The 11,955-nt window shown below is 44.8% G+C and overlaps 1 protein-coding gene across 5 annotated transcripts in view; it reads left to right on the top strand.

The window, feature by feature from the left end:
- Positions 1-42: 42 nt before the first annotated feature.
- Positions 43-11,955, top strand: part of NUSAP1 (nucleolar and spindle associated protein 1) — a 46,950-nt gene continuing 35,037 nt past the window's right edge. For all 5 annotated transcript variants that reach the window (XM_032251258.1, XM_032251256.1, XM_032251255.1 and 2 more), the window contains exons 1-2: positions 43-266; positions 8,639-8,707. In XM_032251258.1, the coding sequence (XP_032107149.1) occupies positions 174-266; positions 8,639-8,707 (162 nt within the window). In that variant the 5' untranslated portion in view covers positions 43-173. The remainder of the gene's footprint in view (positions 267-8,638; positions 8,708-11,955) is intronic.

The raw sequence follows: 11,955 nt of genomic DNA, 5'->3' as shown, positions 1-11,955 counted from the left end.
TTTCTATTGGTCAGGGTTAGAAATCCCGCCTTTGAGGCATTTTCAACCAATGGAAGCGCGGCATTCTTCATTTTTTAAACTGTATGAAATTTCTGTTTGGAGCCAGGGATTTCAACCGCGCTACCTGAGTGTTGTGATCCGTCTTCTGCGTATCGCCGGAATTTCGAATCGCGATGGTCGTCCCCTCCCTAGAGGAGCTGGACTCCCTCAAGTACAGCGACCTGCAGAAATTAGCCAAGAGTCTGCGTCTCCGGGCCAACCTGAGGGTACGGCGCTGGCGGTGCAGGCTGCTGGGCGGGCGCGGCGGGAATAGCGGCCTCGGGGAGATGTGGTGCCCAGGGACGGAGCAGGAAGCCAGGGGGCTGAGGCGGCTCTCCCTGCCCCTCGGGCTGTAGATGTAGTTCTCGGTGGTCCCAGTTAGAACTCAGCGAAACGGAAAAAGAACTGTAGTTTTCACCTCATTTTGAGGCTGGCTGCTCTTGGTGTTCATGTGATAAGCCTCAGTTCCGAAAGGGCTGGTTTGTTGTTTTGTTTTTGAAATTACTTTGTACCTCTCAGGGCATTGACGACGAAACGCAGACCCAGAAAGCCCTGTTGTTAGTTGTTAGACAGTTAAATACATAATTGGCTTAGCTGCTGGAAAACTCACCAACAGTTAGACTTCAGTGATTTGTAATATTGCCGATAATTTCTTGATGCTTTGTTGGTGGACCTGTCAGAAAAAAAAAAAGGCGACTTTTAGGGGACCACCTCCGTGGGTGAATTTTTATAACTCAGCGCTGATCTACTGTAGTCACTTACTTATTGATGACTATTGTGGTAATGGTCTCGTTCAAAACCAGTAAGGTCTTTGACTCCGAGGCTGCAAGATGCTTAGGAAAATTGGCCGGGCGCGGTAGCTTGCACCCGTGATCCCAGCACTTTAGGAGGCCGAGGCAGGCGGATCAGCTGAGGTCAAGAGTTGGAGACCAGCCGAGTCATTAAAAAGTTAGCCAGGCGTGGTAGCCCACCTCTGTGATCCCAGCTACTTGGGAGGCTGAGGCTGGAGAATAGCTCGAACCCTGGAGCGGACGTTTCAGTCAGCCGAGATCACGCAACTGCACTCCAGCCTCGGTGACAGAGCCAGACTCTGTTTCTCAAAAAAAAGAAAAAAAAAAAGAAAAAAAGAAAAGGAAGGTTTGGGCATTCGATGTAGGATTGTAGTTTTATATATTTTGTTAATAGTTGAGACTTTCCACTTAATACTGCTGTATACGCTGGAGGTTTGTCTTGCAGGCTATGATACTGACACTGAAGAAATGCCTAAATCAGTCATCACAAACGTTTTTAAATGGTTTAAATAAAATAATTAGAGCCAGGTGCCTGTTGACCTGAATGACCAAAGGGTTGTCCTTGGGGATATTTCTGAGCTATAGTGGTTAATGGCTCCTCTATAAATTCCTTAGGCTTTTTTGCTGCCTGGCTGGAATCTTTTATCCAAGGCTACATCCCTGAACACTTGGCACTTTTATCCATCTTTGTGCAATTGCTTATTTTGACCCTTTGGCCTCAGATCCCCTTCTCTCTCCTTTATCTGCCTGGCTAGTGTGTGTGTGTTTGTGTGTGTGTGTGTGTCTGTCTGTCTGTCTGCCTGGCTCATTTTGTGTGTGTGTGTATTTTTAGTGCTGAGGTTGGTCTTGAACTCCTGAGCTCAAGTGATCCTCTAGCCATGGCCTCCCAAAGTGCTGAGATTACAGGCATGAGCCACCACACCTGGTCCATATCAAGTATTTATGGGTGAAATGTCATGATAACTGCAAAATTTGCTGTAAAATACTCGAAAAAGGAGGAAACTAGGAGAAATAAGAATAGCGTAATGTTAATTATTGAAACTGGTGATATGGAATTGTACTATTCTCTCCAGTTTTGTAGGTTTGAAATTTTCCGTAATATGTTTTGAATTACTTACTATTGGTACATCCCAAGAGCTCATTAAGGCCGGGCGCGGTGGCTCAAGCCTGTAATCCCAGCACTTTGGGAGGCCGAGGCGGGTGGATCACGAGGTCAAGAGATTGAGACCATCCTGGTCAACATGGTGAAACCCCGTCTCTACTAAAAATACAAAACATTAGCTGGGCATGGTGGTGCGTGCCTGTAATCCCAGCTACTCAGGAAGCTGAGGCAGGAGAATTGCCAGAACCCAGGTTGCGGTGAGCCGAGATCGCGCCATTGCACTCCAGCCTGGGTAACATGAGTGAAACTCCGTCTCAAAAAAAAAAAAAGAGCTCATTAAGTCAATTGCCTTTTGAAATTCTAGTACATAGCAAAAATATTAATAAATTTCTCTGAGAAATTATCAAGATTTGATGAAAATGAAACAATACAATTTAAATAAATTTTAGTAGCATGATATTATTAATAATTTTATGACTGGGCATGGTGTCTTCTGCTTATAATGCCAGCATTTGGGAGGCCAAATCCACTTCGGGTGGATCACCTGAAGTCAGAAGTTCAAGACCAGCCGGGCCAACATGTTGAAACCCTGTCTCTACTAAAAATACAAAAATTAGCTGGGCGTGGTGGTGGGCACCTGTAATCCCAGCTACTCAGGAGGCTGAGGCAGGAGAATTGCTTAAACCAGGGAGGCGGATGCTGCAGTGATGGATGTTCTCACCATTGCACTCCAGCCTGGGCGATATGAGCAAAACTCCATCTAAAAATAATAATAATAATCATAAATTTACAGGAGAGAATATTAGCTCTTTCTTTTGAGAGACTTCTCTTAATGGTAAAGCAAACTGAAGAAACCAGGTATTAATGTTTGTGTGGCCACTGGACCTTTTCTCAATCATGTCCTCACATCCTTTCTTGTGAGCTTAAATTACAAATACTGGCACTATTTCCACTTCCTTGTACCTCCCTCTACTCACCTGGCAAAACCCAAGCCTGATTAAACCCAGCTATGTGCTTAATCTTTGCTTATACCTCTGCAGCTAACTCTAGCTGGAGAAAAATACCCAACTTTGTTACTTTGTTGACTGAGCTAATATTAGATATATGACTGTAAACCTTAAAATGAGAATTTGATCCTCCTTTTTTTTTTTTTTTTTGAGATAAGGTCTTGTTCTGTTGCCCAGGCTGCAGTGGCATAATCAGGGCTCACAGCAGCCTCAATCTACCAGGCTCAAGCCATTCTCCCACCTCAGCCTCCCAAGTAGGTGGGATTATAGGCACGTGCCACCATACCTGGCCCATTTCCTTGTTAGTCATGAACTTTCCTACTTTTGATACTTCTTATCATCTTGACTCAACTTGGCTTCCTTCCCTCCCTTGATGACTTTACCTCATAGATCATGGGAAAATATATGCAGTCAACAGAAAACTACCTCATCCTTCAACCACCAAATCCCGACCTTTTTTGTTTGTTTGTTTTGAGACAGGCTCTTGCTCTGTCAGCCAGGCTGGAGTTCTCTGGAGTACAATGGTGTGATTAGGGCTCAAGCAATCCTCCCACCTCAGACCCCTGAGTAGCTAGGACTACCGGTATCACCACTATGCCTGGCCAAGTTTTTTTGAATTTTAACAGAGATGAGGTCTCACTATGTTGCCAGTCTGGTCTCCAACTCCTGAGATTCAGCGATCCTCCTGCCTTGTCCTCCCAAAGTGCTGGTATTATAGGCTTGAGCCCGTGGGCTTTGTCCCACCACCAAACCTTCTAGCACTGAAGGTATTCGAGAGGCAGACACCCAGATAGCACAACAGAGTGGATCTAACCTGGGGACCAACAGCCTGAGAGCCTGTGGGGCTTACAGTTCTCCAGGCTGAAGGCCCAGAGCAGACTTTCATCCACGTATTTAGTTGCTCTTAGACAGGTGAGTCTCATTAATACACAGCTGATACCCACCTACCACTAATTACAAACTAACAGGTATTCCCCACAAAGGAACCATGGGGGCAGGGTAAAGTTAAGTTTCTCAACATCTAAAGGCAGCCTTTCCATTTATGCTGAAGATCCTGGGCCCTCCTGCCTCCCTCAGGACTACATTCCCACAATTAGAGCCTCTCTCCTGCATCAGTTTCTCCACTCTGCTAGCTTATTGCCATAAGGCATGCAATCATGTTTTACTATCACCCATCTTTAAAAAAAATAAAAAGCCAAAATCTTCTCCTGACCCCATGTCCTCATTCCATCTTCTGCCGGATTTCTCTGTTCTTTTCTACTGGAATTGCTTTTATTAAGGTCACCATCTTACAAAGCTTGTGTTCGTCTTTCCCTCACCTGTGCCTATCAGTGGCATTTGGCAAGATTGAACATTCCTCTCTGATCCAGCCACTTTCTGTTGTAGACTTTGATATTTCACTCTATCCTGCCTTACTAGAACTTCTTTCTAGACTTCTTAGTTGGTTCTTTGCCAGATCTCTAAACGTGGAGTGCCCAGGGCTCTCTCCTTGGCTCTTTTCTCTAACTGTGCTCTATCTCTTGGTGATCTTGTCTACCCCATTCTCCCTCCTGCGAGACAGAGTCTCACTCTGTCACCAGACTAGAGCGCAATGGCACTATCTTGGCTCACTGCAACCTTCGCCTCCTAGGTTCAAGCGATTCTCATGCTTCAGCCTCCCGAGTGGCTGGGATTATAGGCATGGGCCACTACATCCAACTGATTTTTGTATTTTTAGTAGAGATGGAGTTTCACCATATTGGCTAGGCCGGTCTCCATCTCGTGACCTCGTGATCCACCTGCCTTGGCCTCCAAAGTGCCGAAATTACAGGCATGAGCCACTGTGCCCAGCCTTTTTTTTTTTTTTTATTTAAGACGCAGTCTTGCTCTGTCACCCAGGCTTGAGTACAGTGGTGTGATCTCAGCTCACTGCAACCTCCACTTCCCGAGTTCAAGTGATTCTCCTGCCTCAGACTCCCAAGTAGCTGGGATTACAGGTACCCGCCACCACACCTGGCTAATTTTTTGGTATTTTTAGTAGAAACAGGGTTTCACCATGTTGACCAGGCTGGTTTCAAACTCCTGATCCACCTGCCTTAGCCTCCCAGAGTGCTGGGATTATAGGCGTGAGTCACTGTGTCCAGACCACTTCCGTAACTTTAAATTTACTCAGAAGCTAATGCCTCCCAAACCCACATCTCCAGTAGGACTTCTCCCCTGAGATGCTGACTGATGTATTTCAGTGTGTTTTCAACAACACAGGCAGTTCCAAGCATCGACAGTGTCTTCCTCTCAGTACATGGTTCAGACCCAGTTTGGATCTCTCTTGATTACTTTCTTCTTCACCCACAGCCGTCTATCTTGTCGGCACCTCCTCCTAAATAGACCTGAAATCTGACCTCTGGGGAGCATCTCTAATGTTGCAAACCTATGACCACAGCACTGTCATCTCTTGACCACTGCCTCAGTCTCCCTACTGGGCTTCCTGCCTCTACTTTTAACCTCACAATAGTGTTCTCTTGGTAGTCAGAGTGATATTTGAAACTTAGGGAAAAAATTAAAAAAAAATAAGAGAAAGAGCAGGCAAGGTGGCTCATGCCTGTAATCCCAGCACTTTGGGAGGCCGAGGTGGTTGGATTGCTTGAGGCCAGGAGTTTGAGATCAGCCTGGCCAAGATGGCAAAACCCTGTCTCTACTAAAAAAAGTATGTATGTATGAATTAGCCAGGCATGGTGGCGCGCGCCTGTAATCCCAGCTACTCGGGAGGATGAGACACGAGAATCCCTTGAACCTGAGAGGAGGAGCTACAGTGAGCCAAGATGACGCCACTGCACTCCAGCCTGGGCAAAAAAAAACAAATCTTTTCTAAAAAAAAAAAAAAAAAAAAAAAAAAAAGAAGAAAGAAACTTAGAACATGTCTTTTTCTGCTTAGTGCCCTCCAGTGACTTCTCTCACATCTAAAATAAAATCTAAACTCTTTGCAGTGTAATGAGTGCAACAATTTGATCTTGATTTGAAAGGAAATCATTTTTAAAAGAAAATAGCTAAAATTGGAGACATAAAATTGGAGAGAAATTTCTTTATGGGCTACATAGTAGGTAATATTAGGAAATTACTGCTTTTCCTCAGTATTCAAATGTATTAAAGCTTATGTGGGAAAATTTTTCCTTATTTTTAGGAGATGTGGCTCATATATTTAATAGTAAAGCCTGGGACATGTTTTCAAATTCTTTCACAAGAAATATATATTAATATAGAGAAACCAAATATGAGATAATGTAAATGATTGTTGAATCTTGGTGGGAAATATGAGTGTCTATTATACTACTGTGACTTTTCTATAGGCCTGACATTTTTTTCTAATAACATGTTAGGGGAAGAAGAAATTCTTTTTTTTTTTTTTTTTTTTTTTTTTGAGTTTTCTCTTGTCATCCATGCTGGAGTGCAGTGGTGTGATCTTGGCTTACTGCAACCTCTACCTCCCATGTTCAAGCAATTCTGCCTTAGCCTCCTGAGTAGCTGGGATTACAGGCACCCACCACCACGCCCAGCTATTTTTGTGTTTTTAGTAGAGACAGGGTTTCCCCATATTGGCCGGGCTGGTCTTGAGCTCCTGACCTTGGGTGCTCCGCCTGACTCAGCCTCCTAAAGTGCTGGGATTACAGGCCTGAGTCACTACGCCCTACAAAAATTCTTAATTTTGGCTGTGGTCTTTGCCTCTCTACTTGACCCACCCTGTGGTCACCTCTGATCTCCCTGCCTTCCTCCCACCTCAGTGTTCACCATGCTCCTACCGTAAGGGCAGTTTCTGTCCTTCAACTCATGGGTCCATCTCAGGGCTCCTGTATGTGGTGCTCACCCTGCTTGGAGTGCTTTTGCCTCATTCACATCTCAGTTCAGGCCACCACCTCAGAGTGGCCTTTCCGAACCATCCTAATTCAGGTAGCATCCCCACCCCACCCCAGTTGCCCAGTTTTATTTTTGCTTCATAATACCTCATGTCATATCATTCATTTCTAGCTTTCTTGGGTAACAGACTGTTTCACCACTGCTAGAAGATCCTGGAAGACAGTTACCTTGTCTGTTTAATTCACTACTCTCTAGTGTCTGGAATAGTGCCCAGCACAATAAAAGCTTGTTGGAGGAATGCATGAATGTATGCTGATAACTAACATCTGCACCTCTAGCACAACTCTTGAACACCACCTCATATCATTCAGCCTCCTCACTCGGCTCTGCCACAGGTGCCTCACTTCATTAATTTTTGTATGTTTGGTGAGATTTTGAAGGTATATTAAGAAGGTGTTACAAGAATCAAGAACGCCTGAATTCTGACCTGCCAATCACCCCCTTCCCAGAGAAAACCCCAAGGGTGATTCAAGGAACAAGTAGAAAATAAGATACCACTTTATATTACTAGCTGAAATGGTGCCTGATATGTCGATGCAGAGCATTCTGGTATAGTGGATTGGAAGATTTGGCTTAGACTTGTACCACAAGCAAAAGCTTCAGCACAAACCAAATTTCAGGATCTTTGCCGTTCTCTCTACTAGACACATGGGCCATCATAAAGGTGTAAGAAGAAGAGAGCCAAACCTGGTGGCTGGGCACACGTTGAGAAGGATGGCTCCGGCCCTCAACTGCATGGCTAGGTGGAAGAGGAAGAAAAGAGAACCCAACCAATAAACTTGACTTTTAAAGCACAGAAAAATGTAACCAACCAAATTAATATTCTTCTTTCAGGAAAGAACAACAAGGGAAGCTTTCCTAGGTTGGGAAGAGAAGCTCAGTGTTCCCATTCCTTCACAGGGACCTATAACCATCCCCCTGAGACCCTATCACCTTTTGCATTCCTCATCTTAGGGACCGCACCACACTTCGCCAGCTGTCCAAGCCAGAAACCTTGGCATAACAAAGTTTCCCTCTTCTTCAACTCTCATGTTCACACTGATTTCACTTCCTAAGAAGGTTTTGACTCCATCCAGACTGCCTTAACCCTGCTCTAATTCAGGCCACACCAATTCTGGTTTCCTACATTAGCCTCCTAGCTGTTTCTTTGTCTTCAGTCTCATCCCCATCAAAATCATCTCGCACACTGTGCAGGTAGAGTAATCATTCTGAGCAATGCAAAACTGGTCACCCACTGCCTTGCTGCGAACTCTTCAGAGACTGCCCTTTTTCTCTGAGAGTAAAGTTCATACTCTTTAAAGGCTTACAAGGCTTGGCAACATGAGGCCCCTGCTCACTTTCCCAGCATTGTCTCCTGCTATCTCCTGCAACAGCTGCATGCTCCAGCCACACTGAACTTCAGTTCTGCAAACTCCACCCTCATTGTTGCCTTGCTGTGCTGTTCCTCTACCTGTTTCTCTACGTTCAGCTCTCCTGTTCATCCTTTAGATCTCAGCAATTAGAGACATCACATCTTTATCTGAGAACTGCCCTGTGCAGATACTTGCTGAAGTCTACCCTAGCAGTCCCAACTTTAATGGCCACACCTACCTATGTTCCCAAGACAGCCTGAGCCTCATAGCATGGGCATTTACCCCACTGTATTGCAATTGCCTCTTTCCTTGTCTAACTTTTCCACTCAGATGTGAAATTCCTTAGAGCAGAGACCCTCTTCTATCTAAGTAATGGTTCTTGTCCTGTGGTCTGACCAGAGTACATTCCTTGTCTTTCTTGTTTGATTTTTGGCTCTGATTATAAGATCTCTCTTGCAGGCAGACCAGTTGTTAAAAGCTGTGAAAGGCCACATTAATTGTGAGGCAAGAAAAGGAAATGAGAATCGGGTGAGTAATTTTTTTTATGTTTACCTGTTAGCTAGCAAAACAATCATATTTAGTTAATGGGCAATTAACACACAACTAGTGATGATTTAAGACATGCTGTTGGCCGGGTGTGGTGGCTCATGCCGTTGCACTTCAGCCTGGGTGACAGAGGGAGACCCTGTCTCAAAAAAAAAAAAAAAAAAAAAAAAAAAGAAATTTTACAAATAGACAGCCAACAGTCATGAGACATTTGAGGAAAGCTAAAACGAAAATGGACTGGGCATAGAGGCTTATGCCTATAATCCCAGCATTTTGGGAGGCCAAAGAGGAGGATGACTTCAGCCTAGGAGTTTACAACCAGCTTGGGTAACATAAGGAGACCCTATTTCTGCAAAATTCAAACAATTAGCTTGGTGTGGTGACACATACCTGTGGGCCCAGCTGATTGGGAGGGTAAGGCGGGAGGGTCAGTTGAGCTCAGGAAATAGAGGCTGCAGTGAACTATGAGCAAGCCACTGTAATCCAGCTGGGCAACAGAGCAAGATATTGTCTCAAAAAAAGAAGAAAATAAAAAGATGACCCTAAGGGAAATGAAGATAATATAAAAAATAACTGACAGCTTGCTATTTTATTTTATTTTTTTGAGACAGAGTCTTGCTCTGTTATCTAGGCTGGAGTGCAGTGGCATCATCTCAGCTGACTGCAACCTCTGCCTTCCAGGTTTAAGTGATTCTCATGTGTCATCCTCCTGGACTTACTTTCCCTAGCAAAAATGCAATTATTGCTCCTCTAGAACATTTTACCTTTGTACCAATTTCTTTTTTTTTTTTTTTTTAGATGGAGTTTCACTCTTGTTGCCCAGGCTGGAGTGCAAGGGCGTGATCTCAGCTCACCGCAACCTCCGCCTCCCGGGTCAAGCGATTCTCTTGCCTCAGTCTCCCGAGTAGCTGGGATTACAGGCACACACCACGATGGCCAGCTAATTTTTTTTGTATTTTTAGTAGAGACAGAGTTTCTCCATGTTGGCCAGGCTGGTTTCGAGTTCCTGGCCAACACCTTGGCCTCTGAAAGTGCTGGGATTACAGGTACGAGCCACTGCACCTGGCCAACAGCTTTTTTTTTCCTTTTCTCAAGATGGAGTCTCATCTTGCCATCATCTTTGTAAGAGAATTATATAACTTTAGTCACTCTATTAGTTACTTTTATTGTGGGTTTTTTTTTTTTTTTTTTTGAGCAGAGTTTGCTCTTGTTGCCCAGGCTTGAGTGCAGTGGCATGATCTCAGCTCACTGCAACCCCCGGGTACAAGTAATTCTCCTGCCTCAGTCTCCCGAGTAGCTGGGACTACAGACACATGCCACCATGCCCAGCTAATTTTTTGTATTTTTAGTAGAGACGAGGTTTCACCATGTTAGCCAGGATGGTCTCAATCTCCTGACTTCGTGATCCGCCTGTCTTGGCCTCCCAAAGTGCTGGGATTACAGGTGTGAGCCACCACACCTGGCCCAGCTTGTTTTTTAAAAAGTATTACAATGACTTACTGATTTATCAACTCTTAAAATAAATCTAGGTAGACTAAGCATAGATGATACAATTAAGGTTATATAACAAAGCCAGACATGGTGGCTAACACCTGAAATCCCAACACTTTGGGAGGCTGAGACAGGCAGATTGCTTAAGCCCAGGAGTTTGAGACCAGCCTGGACAACATAGCAAAACTCTGTCTCCACAAGAAATATAAAAATTAGCTGGACGTGGTGGAGTGCCCATGTAGTCCTAGCTCAGCTACTGGGGAGGCTAAGGTGGGAGGATCACTTGAGCCTGGGAAGTCATGGCTGCAGTGAGCCAAGATCATGCCACTGTACTCCATCCTGGGCAATGGGAGTGAGACCCTGTCTCAAAAAAAACAAAAACCAATCGTGGTGTCTCATGCCTGTAATCCAAGCACTTTGGAGGCCAAGGCAGGCGGATCACCTGAGGTCGGGAGTTCAAGACCAGCCTGACCAACATGATGAAACAAAACAGAAAGAGACAGAAAAAATAAGATTATGAAACAGACTATAAATGTTTCATAAATGATAATTCACGCCTGTAATCCCAGCGCTTTGAGATGCCAAGGCAAGCAGATCACGTGAGGTCAGGATTTTGAGACCAGCCTGGCCAACATGACAAAACTCTGTCTCTGCAAAAAACTAAAAAAATCTTCCAAGCATAGTGGTATAAGCCTGTAATCCCAGCTACTTGGGAGGCTGCGGTGGGAGAACTGCTTGAAACCCGGGAAGCAGAGGTTGCAGAGAGCTGACATCGCACCACTGAACTCCAGCCTGAGTGACAGAGCCAGACTCCATCCAAAACACAAAAACAAAAAAAAATACAAAAATTAGCCAGGTGTAGTGGCATGCACCTGTAGTCCCAGCTACTCAGGAGGCTGAGGTGGGAGAATTGCTTGAACCCAGGAGGTGGAAGTTGCAGTGAGCCAAGATAACCCTATTGCACTCCAGCCTGGGTGGCAAGAGCAAAACTCTGTCTCAAAAGAAAAAAACAGTAAAAGTAATAGAGTGGCAAAAGTGGTGTAATTCTCTTAGGAAGATAAGAGTACAAATAAGCTAAATTTAGGCCGGGCGCGGTGGCTCAAGCCTGTAATCCCAGCACTGTGGGAGGCCGAGGCGGGTGGATCACGAGGTCAAGAGATCGAGACCATCCTGGTCAACATGGTGAAACCCCGTCTCTACTAAAACTACAAAAAATTAGCTGGGCATGGTGGTGTGTGCCTGTAATCCCAGCTACTCAGGAGGCTGAGGCAGGAGAATTGCCTGAACCCGGGAGGCGGAGGTTGCGGTGAGCCGAGATCGTGCCATTGCACTCCAGCCTGGGTAACAAGAGCGAAACTCTGTCTCAAAAAAAAAAAAAAAAACAAATAAGCTAAACTTTAGCATGTGATAGGCACTAAAAATCGGAAAATATGAATGAATACCCCATCGTGTCAGCAAATCACTAGAGATATATAAATAACAACCTGAACTTAAGCCTCATGAATAACAAGGTTGGGCAGAGAACCAATTGCTTTTCTTTTTTCTTTTTTTGTTTTGAGACACAGTCTCACTTTGTCGCCCAGGCTCGAGTGCAGTGGTGCGATCTGGACTCACTACAACCTCTGCCTCCCGAATAGTTGGGATTACAGACACGTGCCACCATGCCCAGCTAATTTTTTGTATTTTTAGCAGAGACAGGGCTTCACCATATTTGCCAGGCTAGTCTTCAACTCCTGACC

This window comes from Sapajus apella, unplaced genomic scaffold (genome assembly GCF_009761245.1).
Source record: "Sapajus apella isolate SASKATOON/1434 unplaced genomic scaffold, GSC_monkey_1.0 scaffold74, whole genome shotgun sequence".
NCBI classification, from domain to species: domain Eukaryota; kingdom Metazoa; phylum Chordata; class Mammalia; order Primates; family Cebidae; genus Sapajus; species Sapajus apella.
Note: the sequence above shows the minus strand (reverse complement) of the source record. Positions and strands in the feature narration are given on the sequence as shown.